This window comes from Malaya genurostris, chromosome 1 (assembly GCF_030247185.1).
Source record: "Malaya genurostris strain Urasoe2022 chromosome 1, Malgen_1.1, whole genome shotgun sequence".
Classification (NCBI taxonomy): Eukaryota; Metazoa; Arthropoda; class Insecta; order Diptera; family Culicidae; genus Malaya; species Malaya genurostris.
Genome location: NC_080570.1, coordinates 138,362,065 through 138,383,254, shown reverse-complemented (window position 1 = coordinate 138,383,254; position 21,190 = coordinate 138,362,065). Strand labels below are relative to the sequence as shown.

The window sequence follows — 21,190 nt, the reverse complement described above, 5'->3', positions numbered from 1 at the left end:
CTTGCATAGGGATGTCGTAATATCGATCGACTAATCGAGTAATCGATTAATGACCCAGATAATCGAGTAATATTTAATCGATTAGCTTAAAACTAATATTCGATTATTGAGCTAATCGAATAGTTACAAAATTCCCATAGTAATAATCGAATGAATAATCGAGTAATCGATTAATAACCTAGATAATCGGATAAATTACAATCGATTAGTTTCAAAATTATACTCGATTATTAAATAATCGAGTAATTCGAAATTTCCGACATCCCTACACTTGCACTTTCCCGTATACTGCTACAAAGGTGTGGGAGGAGGAATCATAATCAAAACAAAAACATTTCGCGCATGCGAAACATTCCTTCACAGTGAAATTCACACCGGTAAACGGTGTATTCGAAGATAGAATCAAAATGGTCAAAGTTTTATTTTAAATAACACCGACAAAATCTACCATCTGCTAACGGAACAACACATCTAAAAACTGTTTAAAATTAGTGAAATATTTATTTTTTCCCCTCAGAGGGTGACGGTATCCCCAATCGTCAGAGTTTCAGTAGTTATCTCATATACGAAAACCATGAGATAGCGTGAAACCTTTCGTCAATTATCGAACTATTTTTTCTGCGGTATTGCTACTTAGACGCGAAGCAAAAACATTGTATTCGATTTTATAACAATTGGTTGATCGAATGTCTAGTACTCTGCAAAATAACATGACAACTCTACTAAGAAGATGACGATTGGTATAATAATCCTAAATGGTAAGAGGAAATTCACCAGATTAAAATTTTATAACTGACATAAATTATGCATGTAGAACTACAACACTCCTGAACATGTCCTGAAAAAACATTTCTCAATCCACTTAGGCTATTAGCAAAGACATCATATTAACAAGATATCCAGCTCTCACATTTCCCGAACAAATCATTGGCAACATCCTCCTTTGCGAGCATGACGCCCTCAGGTAAGTCCGCATCGAATCTCGTACATAGAAGTAGAGCAGAGAAATGTCAAACTCGTGCGCGCCAAAATAGCGCAAATACAATTACCATGATATGTTGCATGTGATGCCGTGCGATGGCGTTGCTGAACTGAAGATTGATTTCGCTCCAAGCTGACATGGTCTGCTATTAGCAACGATGTGATGTATATCTGTTCTAAAACGACAGACTGTTTTTTTTATTTAAAAGATATTTTATTCAGGCCTATTTGCGTACAAGCTTTACGTGGCCGATTTAGCTGAGTTCATAGATATTTTTTTTTTGTATTGGATCTCGTTGTCACCCTTTGAGGGGCAGTTCGTTCGCGGTTCGTCTCGTCATTCATTGCCGCATCGGTGGTATTGTTGTTGATTTCGTTGCTAGTTGCTGTAGATGCGTCTTGTTGTACAGTGTTTGCAGTTGCTGGTTGGTTGGTTGGTAAGTTGTTAACTGCAGCTGGTGTACTTTGTTCTATAGGGGATACGTTGGATGGTTTCGTTGAAGGGGATGCTTCACTGTTGTTGGTGATTGTCACAGGTGTACTGGGGTGGCTTGGGGTTGGTGTGAAGGAAGCACCGTTGTACTTTGGTGTAGTTGTCTCCTTGTCCAGTTTATCAAATGGCTTACCGTAGTGAACAGCTTTTTGGCAATATTGACATGTGGCCATCTGATTGTCATAGGTAACAAGTGATTTGCACAGAATTCTTGTATCCTGACCGAAAGTCACATAAGAATGTATAGGCCTCTTCAAGTGCATGCGTAATAAATGTACACCATTTAGAATACCGGGGAAAAAGTTCTTCCACTTTTCTCTTTCGATAGAGAGAATATCTCCGTATTGGGACATAGTTTTGCGAATATGAGAATCGATGACGCTTGAGGGAAGATCATGCACACGCAATTCTATAGCACTATCTTCCATATATACTGGAATGTTGTACTTGATATTTGCGTGCTCCACATGGTGCACATTTTTATTGTCATTAGCGAATTGAATTGCATCCAACTCTTCATAGAACTGGATGTAAACAACATTGTTGGTCTTATTGCATTAAAGTAAATGCACACGTTTAATGTCAAGATGCATTTGCTTCTTAAGCAAACCTTCAAGTTCTCGTATCGAAGGTCGAATTTTGCCCTGTCTGAAGTCAACTACAATTGTATTCTTTCGTGTCGGCGGTAGCTTTTGTTCGTTTGGTTCACTCATTTCGAGGTCGTTCTATTGTTCACTACACAATACTGTACTTGGTTTCTTCTGTCCCTAACGTAAGCGGTTTTGTTTTATCGACTGACTTGGATGAGATGAGAAAGCGAACTGACAGACTGCTGTATAATTTAGGGCATATTCAGTAGCATTCTAGTTCTAGATGCATAATTTATGTCAGTTTAAAGTTTGTTAGTCTTCTAACAAATTTTTATATTTTCTTGTGAAAAGTAGTGAAAAACTCTACTTCATCTGCTGACCAGAGGACACCGGTCACAAGTACTCAGGGCAATTCAGAGGTGGATGACGACAGATTAACACTTACCCGTTCCTTTGAGACTACCGATTCACTAAGATTTCTTTTTTCAAAAGTACACAATAGCGATTTTAATAACTTAACCATAATTTATTCAAATTTAAACAAAAGAAGAACCTTAATTAGAAACTATGAAAATATATGTATATTCAGTTTGAAGATATTAATTATATTTATAACCATATAAAAACAATATTTGAAGGTGCGATACGTTGGCTAGCATGCTGCGGCTGGGTTGGGCGCCTTCGATGGTCCCATGTGGACTGACGATATAGTGCACGAGGATTTCGGGAGCGAGAGTAAAACGGTTTCACGTACCTTCGGCTGCGACCCGCCGGTCGCTCGTGGTCTGGTAGTGGTGGGGTGAATTGCCAATACTTATCTCCGAGTACAGCTTCGTATGCTGTGGGTGCTGCTGGGGCCACTGCGATGATCGGTAATGGTTTTTGAGCAAGCACTTTGTGGGTTCGGGATCGCGGGACCGTATGTTGATGAACGGTTGTGACGGACTCGAACGGACACTAGGTTTTCAGGGGGGTATCACAGTGCACTATAGTATTGAGAGGGTTTTTATTAGAGGGAAAGACGCACTTAACTATATCGGGCATACGCTACCGATAGAACCCTCTAACGAGTTCCAATTATCACTTCCGGGTCACTAAGGTACGTTTTTTGGTCCCAGTGGACACCACTCCGCGATCATTCCCTCAAGTCTGTCACACGCGTTCACGCACAAATAGTTAATTCGTGATACACTTCACTTTTTTTGCCCGATGTAACGTTTATCAAACCCTTGTCTTGCTGATCTTGTCCGAGTATCCGCGATTCCGACTACTAGTGTCGACTCTATAGTAGAGTATCTAACAAAATAGACCCGATCCATCTGCCGGAGGTCCTTTTATACCTCTCGCTCTCGCTAAATCCTCTCTCTTTTACTCGCCTGATCTTCCGGAAATGGACATCTGAATTCGTTATCATCCGAACGCAACGATGATAGTAGTGTAAATCGATCATAACGACGATCGAACTAATCAATAATTATCATACTATTTTAACCTAGCTAAAGAAATAACTAAATGACTGAGAGCGATGGTAACCTCCTATCTAGGCGCCGAACGGGAAGTAAACATTTTGTTTATGGTGTAAGAGTCCATGTACTAGTATGAATATGTTTAATTGCCGTTTTTGATCTTAGATCACCTACATCGACAAAATTGGTTCAAAGAATTGCCCCGTGAAAATTCGTTTGGTTTCGATTTATTGCTAATAATCGCTCTCAGGACGTTAATCGATTATCTAAGATATTGATATATTTGAATTACATTGGAAATGCGCCTGATCAAGCGATATGATCAGTTCTGCCCGATAGTTAGATAATCGTTTACCGTCAACTTCCTTTTATAGCAAACTAGAAATGGTGAAAACAATATTTTGATACAAAAATAACATGGTAGTAACAGTTGTTGTTAAAACTATTAAGTCTTTAATGAACCATTGTAACACGCAGGTTACAAATCTAAGTCTGAATTTTATAACAGGAATTTTACAACGTATGCCAGTTTTAAATTTGACAGAAGAACTGTTCGAATAAATAAAACAAGAATGGCTTGCTGGGGATCCGAGTGTTTCATTTTCAGTTCTATTATAGATCCTCCATATAAAACTTCTAGCTGCTGAATTTGCTCTTAAAGCTGTTAAAAATAAAAATCGAACTTGATGATCTCAACGCGAAGAATTAAAATCTGTTCTATATATATTTGTAAATGCATAGGTGTTGTGTCTATTCACTATGATGTGGCAAACCAGAAACAAACTAAATTAATGATTTCGATAATGAGATGATTTTTTGCAGGAACTTCTTAAAATTCTGGATCACAGTAAGCTAGAACACTTTAAAATGAAACTGTATTATTCAGTGCAAAATATTTAAAGCTTATATTGATCATTTCTGAAATCTTATTCGACGCTTTGACATCTCGTCTGTCAGATTCCGTTACAGACACTCACCCAAAAAAATAAATAAATAAAACAGTGTTCTATTCGTGTTTCAAATATTCTTTAATTTAAAACAATTTAGTCGAGCAGTTTTAAATCAGTTTCAAATTTGTGCCCGAAAAATAGAAGTAGCATTGCTCTTGACATGTTTTAGTTGTAGATCTAAAGTAGATCATCCATTCATATGAAATAAAACAGCGTTGCGAATAACCTGATGATCTCAATCTGCTCTATATTTATCTGTTAATGTATTGGTGTTATGTCAACTTACTGTGGTATTTCAAATCAGAAACAAATAAATAAAATGAATAATTCAGAAAACGATATTAATTTTTGTCACTACATTCTAGAGTAATTTCTGGATGATAGTGAGCTAGAGCGCTTTTGAATGATGCTGTTTTGTTCAATGCAAAACATTTCCTGCGCTTTGACATTTCGTATATCAGATTTCGTTACACTCTATAAATACCCACTCACGAAAGAATTTAGAAACAATGTTTTATTCGAGTTTCAAATTTTCTTTAATTTGCAACAAATTTGTCGAGCTGTTTTAAATTTGTTTCAAATTTGTGCTCGAAAAATAAAACTATAGATCTCAGCGTTGCGATTGATATATTTTAGTCGTAGATCTAAAATAGATAAACCCATACACGCAGAGAAATAGAACACATTAGATTCTAATATATTAAGTCTTTAAGTCAACTTCAAACAATTGTTTGAATCAATTAAAATTATTTTTGAATTGAAATTTGAATCAAATAAAACTCTTTTTGAATCAAATTTAGTGTGGCAATGTATGTTAAATTCAAATATATTGAGATATGGATTAAAATTTCAAAATTTTATTGAAACAAATCTAAAATTTATTTGATTCAAATGCTTGTTACAGTACATTAAATGTATTTGAATCAAAAATGTTGATGGATAGATTCAAATAAAAAATTATATTGACTCTTGAATTAAACTGAATCAAATATACTGAGTCTCAGCTTCAAATTCATGGGTGTTGATATAAAATTTTCATCCTTGAATTAAATGTCAGATTATTGATTCTAAAACATTTTCATTGAATCAAACATTGGTACTAGTTGATTTTGTGATATTTAACATAACTTTTGCTAAGATTTCATTTTGTTACATCATTCAAACGGAAAATGTACGGAGGCAATAACTTTCGAAGCAATTGGCGAATTCAAACAATCTGCACTATTGAAATCGTTCGAAATTGAGTGCTTTCATATGATAAGTAGGTTATGAATTATGTATGTAAACCGAAATTACATTTGTATTCATTCAAGAGAACGTTTTCACAGTAAAGGTTTTTGTAAATTATTGAATTGAAGAAAGAAGAGGAGTTTCAACCGCTACCATACTCAGCTGAGCGCACAAAATGCATTCAATAATAAATAAAAATTAAATTTACAATAATTAGTCCAATTTTTTTAAAATAACAATTTATTGAATTTAAAAAGAATCCATCATTGAATCTACACACAGCACGAAAGCCTGATTTTAGAAACGAAACTAATTTGCTTTGAATCAAATAAAAATTGTATTTGATTCCAAGTGAAATGAAATTCAGGTGGAAATGAAATATATTTGAATTCAAAGCACAATATATTTGAATTTAATGTTTCTTCTATTTATTTCTAATAATAATTTCTTTGGTGTAAATATCAAATGTATTTGTATCAAAGGAAAATGAAAACAAACGCTGATTCAAAATAAAATATCTTTGAATTCAAAGTGTAATATATTAAAATTTAAAATAAATTTTTCTGCATGTACGAAAAAAAACAGCGTTGTGATCAATTTAAGTAATGTAATATACAGTAATTCCCTTATTCTGACGAGCAATCTCATTAAAGTTTTTTTTTTCATTATGATAATTCCACGTGCGAAGAAAAAAGCGCATCTAATTTTAGCATAATAGAATTTTTCGAATGCACTATAAGTACGTAACAGTAACAATTCGAATGCCTTATGGTTCTGATTACAATTTAAAGGAGCAATGTTATTGATTATGTAATCAGCTACCAGCTTTATGACAACTATAATTAGTGCCCATTTCGACAAGTAATACGATAGTATGTAAAGCTTCTATAAAACGTTTTACCCAGACTAACAACTAACCTAAAAATAAAACAACTTGTACTAGAATAAAACCAATCATTCACCTTTAATATAGTTTTCAAACAGTTTCAGATTTGATGGTACTAGTGTATATTTATTACTCATTTGTTGTGAACTTTTTTGATCTGTTACTTTTAAGGTTAAGTGTTATTTACATTAAGAAAAATTTCATGGCTGCCGACACCTTCATGATAAAAATAAAAGCGCATATAGTTTTAACATTCAGAAAAAAAACCTTAAACTCGTAATTAAAATCTAAGATGATCTAAGAATATAATATTACTGATTGCATTCAAAATCTACATGACACACACACACATATTCAAGAAAAATATTATCAAAATGACAGCTTATTCATTGAGGAATTCATTTCATCCTAATTAATTTAATGTTGATCGTAAATTTAATTTAAAAATTTTGTTCAATTTTGAATAATTTCGAAAACGATTGAACGCAGGCTTATGCTGATTCTCCACTTTGCTTTGTAAACCTTATGAAGAATGGTCGACTTGGCTGGAATATGCTCTTATAGTGGATTTAAGTAGCGTTTCGTGGAGTTGACAATTTTATTGCATGATTTGTGATGTAGCATTGAAGACAGCTACAAATATAGGTATATATTAATATTAAAAATGTTACTTGGGATCTCCGAGTCAATGCTCAAACGAATTTGATTTCTATTTTTGGCCAAAACTTTAATCGGAAAACCACATGACTCGGAATTTTTCGTGGAAATTTAACATGAAATGGCCGTCAATCGGTGGTCCAAAGAAATTTTGCCAGTAATGAATTATGAGATAAAAGGAAATAATTAGCAGTAGGCTTTTGCAAGACCGTGGCTGTGGTAAACTGTCAACCAATACTAATCATCAGACATAATGGCATATACAACCCAAAGGGATTTTTTCAACGTTACATTCCAGAATGAAGAGTCGAAACCACCGGTACGCAAACGTAGCGATGGAGCCCTCATGACGTACGAATTCTGTACCGACTCCCGGGCTTGGGCTTTCGAGAAGGAAAAACGATCCAAATACATTCTCGATGTGGTTCATAAAGCTCGTTTCAAAGAAGCTGTCGTGCATGTAGAATTAGTAGAACAATCTCTTATAGAAAGATTTGTACAACTAAGAGTCTTCCGCTTCACAGCCTGAGGGTCAATTTGAGTTATCCAAAGACTATCTGGTTCAAATGAAGGTGGATGATTTAGCCGACTACATCGTGAGTTTGCAAGCTGAAATCAAACGAAAGAATTCAACAGTGCAAGAACTAGAAGAAACTCGACAGACTCTTGGTAAACAGCTGGAATTGGTTCAACAACGATCTGTAATTCATTTAACGACATTTTGTAATTCTAGAACTTGAGAACAATGAGTTTAGACAGCAAATTGGTGATCTAGAGAAAGTTATCAGCCAACTGAAAGATAACACAGATTGTTGCGATCGGCTTGCAAAAGAAAACGAATTCCTGCGATGTCAGTTACTCAAACGAGACAAAGAAGTTGACTGTAAAATAAGACTAGCCAACGCAAAAGTAGAAGCTGATATCGATCAAATGTGGGCAGAGAGTTATCAGAAATTAAAGGAAGAACTTGACTTTTCAAAAACCGAATTTGATGAGCTTTGCCAACAAAACCAACAGTTGAAGGAGCAAGTCCGAAAAGGTTCAATTTGGAAAGTGAAGTTGTCCGAAATGAAGCGACAGTTTGCGTTGGAACTCGCTCATCGCGAGAAGGTCGAGGTAGAACGGGAACACTTACTGGTATCTTTTAAGTGAATTCATGTATTATGCAGAGTATTTCAGCCTTTTTCATCGTAGATATTTTGTGAAAAACAGTTTCAAGAAATTCAAATAAAAAATGAATACATTGTTGAGACCAATCGAAGAATGGAGAAACTTCAATATCATCAACATTTACAGCAAAACAATTCGGTGCTGGCCATAGAAGAACTATCATCCACAACGTCGTTATATGAAGCGAAAGTTTTGCTCGAAAGCTGTGAAAATTGCAAAAAATTAGAACAGAATATATCGATGTTGGAGCAGCTACAGAAAGATCTTATGGATAGTGGCAAATTACGGGTTCAGCAACTGGTAGATGAGCTCCAGCAAACCCGACATGAGAAGCGTACATTGCTTACTAGTGTCGATGTGCTTGAAAATGAGCTGTCGGGCTATCAAGAGCGGATTCGAAGTGCTGATAAGAAAGTAGAAACTATTCTGAAGGAACTAGACTCATCTAAGCGTCAACACGATCTTCTTCGCCGTGATTATGAACAGTTTACACAAACATTGGCCAACCAAGAAGCTAACGAAACACAAATGTTGGAACTGAAATCACAATTCGATAAAATGAACGAAGAATTATATAAAAAATCTGAAGAGCTCAACTCTATTTCCGCTCAAAATGTAGGGTTGAAGTCATCGCTAGTTCAGTGCCAATCTAGGATACAAACCTTGGAGCGAAAACTCCAGGCTGAGGAGGATGATAAAGTTTCATCCGCAATGTCAGAGCTAAACTCAGTGAAACGACTGAATGACGAACTTCAAAAGAAAATCGAAGTTTTGCGTTCAGAGTTAGCAGCTGAACGAGCTAGCTCAAGGAAATTACTAGAAGATTCGACGTTGTTGAGATCCGATATAGCTCGTCTAACTGGAATACAAACAGTAAAAGGTATTCTAGGATCATATGGATCACCATATACGAATATACGAAGAAACCATTCTTTTCAGAAAGGTCGAAATCGGATGGAGAAATTCATGTCAAGTTCTTGGAAAACATGACTGCATTTAAACGAAAAGCTAGATCCTATTCCTTTGGAGCCATTTGTGAAACAAATGCCATTAGGGGTCTGGCATTATCACCAGAAGGTGACGTTATTTCCACTGAACATTTACAAGTGCGACAAAAATATACGACAGAAATAGGTTGCGAAAACTCCGATGCAAGTTCACAATTAAGTGCAGTTAGAGCTGAAAATGAATCAGGGTTTGTCTACTCTCGTTCTCCGAAAGTTAGCTTACAATCTACAAGAACTCGATCGAAATCAGCTGGTGAACTAAGTGAAATAGATATGGATCCTCCAAAATATATAGCCATCCAAAATGTACGAGAAGTGCTCAGAGTAACGGGATCAGTTGAAGCTAGAATTCGAGCAAAATCTTCCGATGCAATTAGTTCGACTAGATTGACAGAAGCAAGAAACCGAGTTAAACCTAATGGTGCAAATTCTGTAGTTACAGAAGCAGGATGTGAAAGAATATCTTTTGGATTACTTCACGAATATGGCTCGAAACAAACAAGAACTCAAATGAAGCCCTCTGGAGTGGATAATGAAGCTGGTTCAACAAGAGCACAAGAAGAAAGAATGAAATTTTATACCATAGTTAGTGAAGCTAAAACAGATGCCACGTCCGTGAATTCTCATGGACGCATTGAAACCTATCAAAACTCACCCAAAACTTCACTGGAATTTATTTTACCGGTAAGAAATTGTATCGCACTTGAAAGTAGCGAGAATTTCGCGAAACCTCAAGAAGCTATATATACTAGCTTTGCCGATAGCACAACTACTAGCACGAGTAGTTCAAGTGAAGCCGGCTCAGATATATCTAGTGACGAACAATTGGAAGAACGAACAATAGGCGTACAATTAAAAAAACGAACAATAGGAATCACAGCAGAAAAAAACATTTCTAGGGAGAACGAAAACTCCTTCCTCAACGGTGAAACGATTCTTCCTGACATTTCTGATCCCGGTAGAACTAGAATCATTGCAATAAAAATAGTTCAACATGGCATTAATGTAAGTATAACATTGGTCTAATACAAGACGCAAAGTTTCTTTTAATTCTGCATTGTCAGATCCTAATGTTATCGGAATTGGACTACCTGCATCGCGAGATTTACCGTGTTACTCTTGAGCGCTATCGAAATATGACGGAAATCAATGAAATGGAAACCATGCTTCCGGTGGTATCTTCTCCGGTTCCATTAACCAGTTCATTTCTGTTTGAGAACGAAATACCGACGCGGTTGCCACCCGAATCTTCACAATGTCCGCAAACCGACACAAACACACTGGTTAAGCCAAAACTGCCAAGGGTAAGAACGGCTAGCTTTGCTGATGATAAAGTCAGCAACGAGACTCGAAAGATTTTTTCCATGATTGCGAATGGTTCGCTGCCATCTTCGTATCCGAACAAACGAGTTGTTGATAAATATAGGTAAGCTAACTTCGTTAGATAACTAATGCTATTCACTACATTCTTTTTTAATTTGCAGGAAGCGACCATGGAGAGCTTAAAATAGTTAATCGTTGTGATATTGTCAAAATTGAGTAAAGTTCATCTGTGCAGAAATGTCATCCTCATTCATTTAATAAAACTATCTCGGAAAAAAATTATTACATTCAGATTTTGTAAGTGCTGGATTTGGACTGTCACCTATTCGACATAGAAAAAAGTAACATTGACAGCAAAAGTAGAATACCATCAATGAATGTTTCGACTTTAGTTTCAATTCCAAATTATCGTATAATCTCAGATCAACTTTTTATAAGTCGAACTGTTTGATTTCCACGACTGAGACAAATCTGCAAGCAATTTCCTTCTCATTAACTATTTTCAATAGTAAAAAGTTCGGAAACCATCTAAAAAAACGAAAATAAATATTTTCGGCCTTTTTAGCAATTGAGGTATCGACCTGTTTGTTGGCATGGCACACAGAGGGCGTAACTTACGTATACAAAAGGAATGACAACTCAACTTCATCCACGATGGAAAAGGTTACTAATTCAATATTGTTTAATAGTTTGCGTTTAGCATGCACCTACCCTCTCAACAGGCGGTTCCTTTTTGTTGGTCGTTGAGCGCCACCCATCTGACACCGGTATGTGAGCATCAGCCATTTGAAAGTATACCGATTACGTTGAGCCCCTCGCGTTTCGAGCCCCAAACACGGCGATGTTTTGATACTCATCGCCACTCTCAAATTGTGAAATTTATCTCCACTTGATGTCCCAAAACACTGTCTGCTGTATTTGAGGTAAACCGACAAGTTATTGTGAGAGAGTCGACCCAAAATTCACTAATTTTCGTGCACTAAACAAGGTAAACGTAAAACAAATGTATTACTGTTTGTTTGTTTACGTTGCAATCAGCTGATTTTGAAGCTCCGATTTTGATTTCATCAAGATAGCGTCGTGACAGTAGGCCGTTGAGTGCTTATTGAACGACATACTGCACGAAATATTCGTTCAGTTTGCTGGAACGGTTTGTTGTTGTTTTTTCTCTTGCAAAAATAGTGTGAAATCGAGGTGTTACCTTCATATAGAAAGAAGATTTGTTATTATTCTACGTGAAATAGAAGTGTTGTACAGGTATGTAGTGTTAGTTTAACAAAACAAGTGGAAAAAACTTCGGAAGTTGTCCAGTAAAACTAGTCCAACGGGGCTCCAACTCCTCATATTAAAAATAGCTCAACAATGGACCTCTGTCTGCCGGGTTTGTTGAACGAAAAAAATGGCATTCGCTTCAACCGACGACACGACCAGACACTTCGAAGAAAAATCGAAATAAAAAGGCGGGTGGGTAATGTCAGAGACATAACTGGATGTCGTGAATACGAAAACAACTGACATGTTCCTTAACACTTCCGAATATTAATTAGTTGATCAATTGTATGAATTATGCAAACATTCCCCACATTTTCCACATTTTTCGCAAAAACAAAGAAGGCTTCACTTGATCTAGATTACTGTGAATTTCATACAGCGAAAGGTGCAAAAATCATATCAAACAGTACTAGATTTGCACTAAACTGAGGATACTTCCCTTCGATTTGCGAGCAAGGAATCCTAATAGTTCTTTAGAAAACTTTTAGAGCCAACGGCTGATTTTGTGTAATGCCCTCCACCGTTGCTTTTTCACTAATGCAAATGACTGGCAGCTGTGACGTAATCGCTCTTGTCGGAAGCGAAACTAGCTTTGCAAACGACACAAAATACAAAATATCTGCTCGCAGTGGCGATAGAATCCAAACTGGTCCAATTTTTGTTGAGAGGTTTGTTTTTACTTGATTTCGTTTGTAGCTTTTTCACTAATGGGCGGTCCTGAGGGCTATAAAAATAGCAGCATATAGATTTTTTTTTTTGTTTCAATTATAGAGGCTTTAACATCTTAGGTCATTCACCTCTTCGGACCAGAAAATTTTTCTGACCCTATGTGCGGGGTTGGGAATCGAACCCAGGCGGGCTGCGTGAAAGGCATCGACTATCCCATCACGCTATACCCGTCCCCCATATAGAATTTTAATTATCGATAATTTCATTTCGGATTTCATTGAAAGAAACTATTCGGATGCTGTACGGGATTCATTCCTGCCTTTCAGAAGGACCAAATTGTGGAGCTCGCTACGATATTAAACACTATTCGGAACATGTTCCTCGAACGGTTTGTTGCACAGCAGCAGATATTTTGTTCTCTTCCTCAGAACGCGTTCTGATTGGCTGGTGTTGACATGGGTCAAATGAGACAGGTTTTTCAATAGTGTACTATTGAAATACTTCAATGCTTTTGCTATACACGTTTAAATTGAACAATTTCGATTCTATTGGTAGTTAGATTATATAAATCCTTTCACAGATCACTGAGCTATGAGCTTTCAAAATACGAGAAAGGCAAACGCGCCGCTCTTTGATACTCGTTTATACCAAACATTTCAGAAAAGTTTAATTTTGAATTATTTGAGAATATGTCACACAACTGAAAATTTTATCATAAAATTGTGATCAAATTTCCGATGGCATGTAGCAAAAATTATGTTGATTCGTTAGATACAACAAGAGATATTCACGATCAAAAACTTATCACTCTCTCAGAGGGTAAATTTTGAAAAGGCACCCCATAGTAAAGTAAGTCGACAAAAGTACGTAAGCGATTTACCACCAGTTATCACCAATATAGTGACCCCTTTTTATTAGATAGAAATAATCTTCTTGAGCAACATTGTTTAAGTTGATACGAACTCGTTACCAAGGAACACTGGGAGCTTAATTCGTATTACTGTTTTTGAATTAGTTGATTTTAACAAAAAAATTTCCAAAATAACTATAAAATTAGTTAAAATTGAGAAATTACTTTGGTGAAAAAACTCTTATTTTTAGAGAATGTGTTTAGTTGGTGAATATCCTGGACACAAACCAGCAATATTTCAATCCAACACGAAATTCTCAACTAAACTAATTTTGTTATTAAAATCAGAAAATTTGTTTCTATTTATCTATCACCATCATTACTGAAGGACAGCACAAAGAAAACAAAACTGAAATGGGTATTATTAACAAGTTTATTAGCCAAAAACTCATGAGAAGTGTCAAAGCAAAACAATCCATTAAAAAGCTAAAAAGGACAGTCTTATTGAAACTGCTTGAAAATTGTTTTGATGTTTTTCGCATGTGTTCGATATATCTTTATTTAAATTTCTAAACCGATATGTAAAAATGTCTTAAACTGTTAGTGGAAATCGTATTTATTCAGAATTTGTGCGCACTTGAAGCGATTGTGCGTAATAATGTTTTTACGCGAAACAGTAAAGTGAATTTCGAATGTTTCACCCTAATTGTGATGAAGTTTTTTTGTATCTTCAAACCTTCTGAGCTGCGCCGTCCGGTGTACTACTTGTATTCGGTTTTTGTTTTCCGAGTGCTAAAAGTTTTCAGTGAGAATGAAGAAAACAGTGATTTAGAAGAAAAAAATTCAAAAAGATGTTTATGTTTCGTTTATGTTTTTTTCTTAAATACAACATCGTATTTATACCTGCCAATATAGAAAAGACAACCGCGTCTGAAATTTTTTCGGCAGTAGTGTGCCATCTAGTGGCTAGTAGTCATTACGGTGTTACCGTTTCGGTGACAGGGCGCCATATAGCTGCAGATTGCAGAAGCCAATTCAACCATTCATATTGGTTGAATACAACATTTTATTTCTTTAATTCAACTAAAAAATTAGTTGAATGGAAATGAAATGTGCCTTAGCTAAGAAATGACAGCACGTTTAATTTGTGAATTCAACTAAAAAATATAGTCATTTCAACAAATATTTTATTATTATTAAGGGAATGAGAATAAAAAATCTAAATTAGCAAAAGTAAGTTTTTTTTGTTGTCTCAAAAAATAACTAACTAAAATCAGCAAATCAACTAAATTTTTCGCGAAAATGCTGATTTCGGTCGTTCCGTGCATGTTTTATTTTTCCGATTAGGGCTTATTATTTTTTAACCTAGCATATCTCTGCATAAGTAAAAATAAACCTGGTAAGATACCTTTCAGCTATTATTCCATTTCATCACTTTTGATACAAGTATCCATTTCCAGGTTTGGAACCTTTCAGATATGCTGGTACTCGAATCATTATGACCACAGCTTAAGTTACAATTCGATTATTATCCGAAGAAATGAAATTTGAGCAAAAATTCTCGTATTCTAAAAATTTGCATAGTTCCTATTGCACAATGATCGTAGCCAAAAATGCAATTGAATCGTAGAAGTGACGCAACTGAAAAAAAACGCGTTTTTTTCTATCTGTTCTGTTTTTCGATTTCTTAAAATCCGTTAGCAGCGTAAATTTTCAAATAAATGTTAAAGATTCCAATAAAAAAAACTAGCTTAACAAATGCTTCGGAAGGAATGTATGTAATTTATTTCTGATGTATTAGTTAATTGCATGATAGTAATGAAAATTTAAGCGAAGAGTCATCCTGAAAGGACTTCCGCAAAAGCACTAATGTGGATCTTTTTGAAAACGTGCCAAGTACAGAAAGTATAAAACAAGTAAATCACATTTGTATCACCTAGTAGTTTTCAATAGTTGAGATCACTCTTAAAAACAAACCATAATTCGCAATACCTATACGAAACCGTCCTATGGCAAAATGAGCTTTCAGTTGTTCCTCAAAATCTACGATTAGTTGAGTTTCACACTTCTCCAAAGTCAGCTAAATATCTCTCGGAGATACATACTATCAAAGACATCATATTAACAAGATATCCAGCTCTCACATTTCCCGAACAAATCGTTGGCAACATCCTTTTTTGCAAGCATGGCGCCCTCAGACGAGTCCGCATCGAATCTCGTACATAGAATTAGGGGAGAGAAATGTCAAATTCGTGCGTGCCAAAATAGCAGCACTGCGCTCCAATACAATTGTTCAATGTGATGCTGTGCGATGGCGTTGCTGGACTGAAGAATGATTTCGCTCCAAGCTGACAGGGTCTGATACTATTTATAAACTAAACCCAACTGTGAGTGAAAAGTTTTTTTTTCTGAGTATGATATCTACTTGTTTTTATGCATTTCACTGCATAAAATCAAATGCACTTGAATCAAATGTTTATATTTCTCCATATGAACAAATTTCGAAAAAAAAAATTTTTCAGACCACATGTTTCTTGTATACAGGGTCCGGCACTCGAAGTGTAACCAATTAAAAAGGCCATAAATTCAGTTGGGAAAATTACTTTTACTTAATTCAAAGTACAAAATGTGTAAAAATAATACAAAATTCAGAATCAATTCACTTTTGCTCGATATGACCACCTTTTGCCTTGACTTGATGACTTGAGAGAGCGAAGGAGTTGCTTCGTTTGGCCGAATGTGACTTGCAGGTATTTTGGCCCACTCGCGGACAATAACTTTTTTCAGCGCCTCGAGACTGGTGTATCTTTTAGTTCGGACTTTGCTCTCCAAAATGGCCCAAAGCGAACAATCCATTGGATACGCATCTGGTGAATTCGAGAGCCATTGTGTGGACGTGATGAAGTTCGGAACGTTGTTTTTCAGCCATTCTTGGTTCACTCAAGCTTTGTGAGACGGTGCCGAGTCCGCATTTACCTTGACGCCAGGCTCGATGAAAACGATTAGAGAGCGCCCATCAGCGGTTACAGCGGCCCAAACCATTATCTGTTGCGGGTGCTGCCTCCTGGTGGCCAATCGATGACTCAAATTCTCGTATGAACGGTCGGTCAAGTAAACCCTATCGTTTTGAGAGTTTATGAATTGCTCAATTGGAAAAATTTTCTCGTCAGAAAATACAATGTTCGGAAATTGACCGCTTTCGGCCAAACGAAGCAACTCCTTCGCTCTCTCAAGTCATCAAGTCAAGGCAAAAGGTGATCATATCGAGCAAAAGTGAATTGATTTTGAATTTTGTATTATTTTTACACATTTTGTACTTTGAATTAAGTAAAAGTAATTTTCCAAACAGAATTTATGGCCTTTTTAATTGGTTACACTTCGAGTGCCGGACCCTGTACATTGATAAATAGAACCGAATGCGTAACCAGAGTTATGGTAACTGTTTTTCGACAAACAACATTTTATCGAGTTTGTTACCAGTTTCGAACATTTTTCAAATCATATCATTTTGACATTTCGAGTTACTGAGGGGTAGTTAAATTTATAATACATTTTTCAAACACGAGTGGCAGGTCGTTTCGTCGGTTCAACGGTCTGTTTCAAAATCGGCAAACGAAGGTCCCGTGTTGGCCTCCCGTTGAACGATTGATTGGACGTTCATTGGACCAATGATCTAACGTATTGGACCAATGAAGGACCGCCGTTGAACGTTTTTTTTCTAAGAGGGATAGAATGTACGTGCAAAGTTGGGTGGATGCTAGGACAGGACCTGACAACTGCTATCCACAATCCACTTTTAGGACCAGTTTCGGACCAGCTCGTGATTGGTTGAAATTGACATAAGCAAGTACAAGTTGTTGAAATCAATATTACTGCAGGGTGGTAGAAAAAGTGTTGTCAGTATCGTCAGTAACAATGTAGCTTGATATTGGATATTTTATTTTTCGGATCATCTTTTCAAAATAAAGTTCAATTTGTTTTTAAGTCCTGTCAATGTGGAAAGTATACGAGTAGATTTAACAATCACTGGATGATACAAAGAGAAAGCCTGAAATTACGAAGTATGATATGGACGAGAATATTGATTATGTTGGTTGAGAATAGCACCGAATCTTTGGATACTTCTCTATGTTATTATTTTTCTCAAATAGAATATGTTGAATACTTTAGTTAATAAAGCTGTAAAAATTAATTACCCAAAATTGAGTGTTTTAGAAAAATTTTATCAAGCTGTTTCAACTAAACGTTTTCTGCAAAACAAACATCTGATCGAAATGAATCCAGAGCTATAGTTTTGACCGATATAACATTTGTCTAAGTGTTTTCAAATGATAAATAATCGCATATTATAAGGGGAGAAAGTTTTCAGAATGAATAATTATCTCTACTGGCAACAGTGATCGCGATGCATTTATTATTTACAGCAGGGAGCAACCGGAATAAGAAGAGAAATATTTTTCTGCAAAAAAGAAGCCAGTTGTCTGGTCCTGTCCTAGGGTGGATGAGATTCATGTATGTTTTCAGGTAGAAGTAACGTGATTCATTTTTTTAATATAGATTTTCCACTGTACGGTGACACTGACAGCGCTTCAAGTGAGAAACGGGTGCACTTTTCAACATTAGCTACTGTCATAAATAAAATATATCTAAATTTTCCAGTTGTAATTAAGCTGCCCATGACACCAAAAGCGCCGTCTGGTGTAGAAACAGCTAGTAAAAATCGTTTACTTAACAAAAGGGGTGTACCGATAGTAAATAGTTCGCGCAATTCAATGCACTCAGGCAAATTGAGTAGTGAAAATCATAAGGCAAATCTTATGATGCATCAAAAATCACCAAAATCGAAATTTCATAAGATAAATATGAAAAATATACCTCTGCAATATACATCTTATCTATCACTATTATAGTTTTCATACGAACAACTTATGAACTTCACAATATATGAGAGAAGTTATGTTTATCATAGAATTTTCGCACAATGTTCCTAAAAATTTCGTATAAATTTCATAAGGCGTTTTATTGGAATTCCTGTTTTCGGGATTTCATAAGGCGATCTTATGATTCGCTTACGATATTCTTGTGGCTAAAAATCATACGAAATCATTATGAAATTCCATATATTTTTTGCCTGAGTGTGTAGGTGAGGCTAGTGCTCTACGAAAATTTATTTTTCGAAGAATTTACTCATTGTGTCGTGTCTGTTAGTCTGTGTTTCAAATCCTTGTCGCTTTGGAAGACGTTCCCTGTTTTCTGATGTTTTCCCTTCATATTTGCGCAGAATTTTTCAAATGGGCATAGTTCTGGCGAGTTTGGCGGATTTACCTTCTTCAAAACAAAAACTACATCAACAGTTTCGTACTCATCACCGGTGGCACGATGCCAGATTCGATCAAGAAAGTGGCCCTTATTAACGTTCTCACTTCCACTTCCACTTTTACTTCACTTGATTTTCCCTATTACCAGTATCACGCTCAGTGAAGTAATCGCTGTTCTAAAAAAATCATTTTTTCCAACAAAATTTTTGTGATTTGTTGTGCATAATAACAACAAGCTCATCCAAGCAATTACTTTTTTCTCTGATGCGACATCCGTGTTAAAAACCTACATTCAACTCATTTTCACCGTGAAGTGATACCGATAATAAAGCCCAAAGCAGGCCCGTGCGCAGGAATCATCCATGGGGGGGGGGGGGGGGGGCGAAAAGGCGCCTCATCCACTATATTGACAATGTAAAACGAATTCTGACAGGCTCGTGCGCAGGAATCATTAAAGCATGGGAGGGGGGGAGTTCAAATTATGTCAGTTTATAAATTGATAAAAAATATGAATTGTCAAGTTATTTGCACTTTAATATAGTAAGTACTCCATTGTTCATGAAACTTAATTTAAAAAAAAATCTTCATGGGGGGGGGGGGGGTTAAAACCCCCAAACCCCCCCCCCCTGCGCACGGACCTGGCCCAAAGTGTCACCCTCGGTGGGACCGGAGGAAGGACAACCAGCGCTTCTGGAAGCATTTTTCTTTATATATTTGGCCGTTGATGGCGCTGATCGTTATGAGCACCCACAGATCGCCCGTCCCGGATCGGTGGTTCAATGCATACGACGCTGGTCTTACAAGCCAGTTGTCGTATGTTCGAACCCCGACCTTGAAGGTTTCTTAGTGTCAGCAGGATCCATAGTACTAGCCATGCAATGATTCTGTACAGGGTCCGGCACTCGAAGTGTAACCAATTAAAAAGGCCATAAATTCAGTTTGGAAAATTACTTTTACTTAATTCAAAGTACAAAATGTGTAAAAATAATACAAAATTCAGAATCAATTCACTTTTGCTCGATATGACCACCTTTTGCCTTGACTTGATGACTTGAGAGAGCGAAGGAGTTGCTTCGTTTGGCCGAAAGCGGTCAATTTCCGAACATTGTATTTTCTGACGAGAAAATTTTTCCAATTGAGCAATTCATAAACTCTCAAAACGATAGGGTTTACTTGACCGACCGTTCATACGAGAATTTGAGTCATCGATTGGCCACCAGGAGGCAGCACCCGCAACAGATAACGGTTTGGGCCGCTGTAACCGCAGATGGGCGCTCTCCAATCGTTTTCATCGAGCCTAGCGTCAAGGTAAATGCGACATATTATCGGGAAAGTATTCTGGAGGTTGCTTTGAAGCCGTCGGCAGACAAACATTTCGGTGGCAGACCATGGACGTTTCAGCAGGACTCGGCACCGTCTCACAAAGCTCGAGTGAACCAAGAATGGCTGAAAAACAACGTTCCGAACTTCATCACGTTCACACAATGGCTCTCGAATTCACCAGATGCGAATCCAATGGATTATTCTCTTTGGGCCATTTTGGAGAGCAAAGTCCAAACTAAAAGATACACCAGTCTCGAGGCGCTGAAAAAAGTTATTGACCGCGAGTGGGCCAAAATACCTGCAAGTCATATTCGGCCAAACGAAGCAACTCCTTCGCTCTCTCAAGTCATCAAGTCAATGCAAAAGGTGGTCATATCGAGCAAAAGTGAACTGATTCTGAATTTTGTATTATTTTTACACATTTTGTACTTTGAATTAAGTAAAAGTAATTTTTCAAACTGAATTTATGGCCTTTTTAATTGGTTACACTTCGAGTGCCGGACCCTGTACACTAAAAATCGGCTGCGAAGTTTGTTGAAACAGAAAGGCCAAATTCCACAAAAGGGGAATGTAATGCCAAGACTTTGACCCACAGATCGCCTACCAAACCAAATACTTTGGTGGCGAATTATTGGACCATCTTCTTCCGAAACTTTTCCGGAACAATGTGCTTGAAGTAATCCCTTATCTTCCTTGCGTTCTAAAGGTAAACTGTTTCACGATCAACTTGTGGGACTGGCCTGGATTTTTCGTTGATGTACTTCTTACCTGGAAGCTATCTCGAAATAAACTTGAAGATTGTAACGAAAGTTTTCACATGCAAACATTACACTCCAAGTTAGTTCATGTTTCTTGAAATGTCATCAATTTTTACCCATCCAATAAAAAGTTTTACACAGAAGAAAGGTGCATATTTTCGAGCACAGTTTATGCATAGAAATTTTGCTATTAACTACAATAGAACTGCGAGTAGCCTAAGTCCACCGGGAAACAATGAGAAATGAA

At 36.5% G+C, this 21,190-nt stretch overlaps 1 protein-coding gene across 1 annotated transcript; it reads left to right on the top strand.

Annotated features, from left to right (window-relative positions):
* Window positions 1-6,919: 6,919 nt before the first annotated feature.
* Window positions 6,920-12,339, top strand: LOC131425910 (myosin-J heavy chain-like). The gene is made up of 7 exons (XM_058588196.1): window positions 6,920-7,713; window positions 7,778-7,922; window positions 7,987-8,390; window positions 8,448-9,303; window positions 9,363-10,435; window positions 10,495-10,856; window positions 10,915-12,339. Exons 1-7 carry the CDS (start codon window positions 7,507-7,509, stop codon window positions 10,934-10,936), a joined length of 3,069 nt encoding a protein of 1,022 aa, XP_058444179.1. The 5' UTR covers window positions 6,920-7,506; the 3' UTR covers window positions 10,937-12,339.
* The last annotated feature ends 8,851 nt before the right edge of the window (window positions 12,340-21,190 follow it).

Coding starts and splice junctions, on each gene's coding strand:
- LOC131425910 (XM_058588196.1), top strand. CDS start 7,507: ATGGCATATACAACCCAAAGGGATTTTTTCAACGTTACATTCCAGAAT. Junction 7,714..7,777: donor TCAAAGAAGCTGTCGTGCAT/GTAGAATTAGTA, acceptor TCCGCTTCACAG/CCTGAGGGTCAATTTGAGTT. Junction 9,304..9,362: donor TGGAATACAAACAGTAAAAG/GTATTCTAGGAT, acceptor CATTCTTTTCAG/AAAGGTCGAAATCGGATGGA.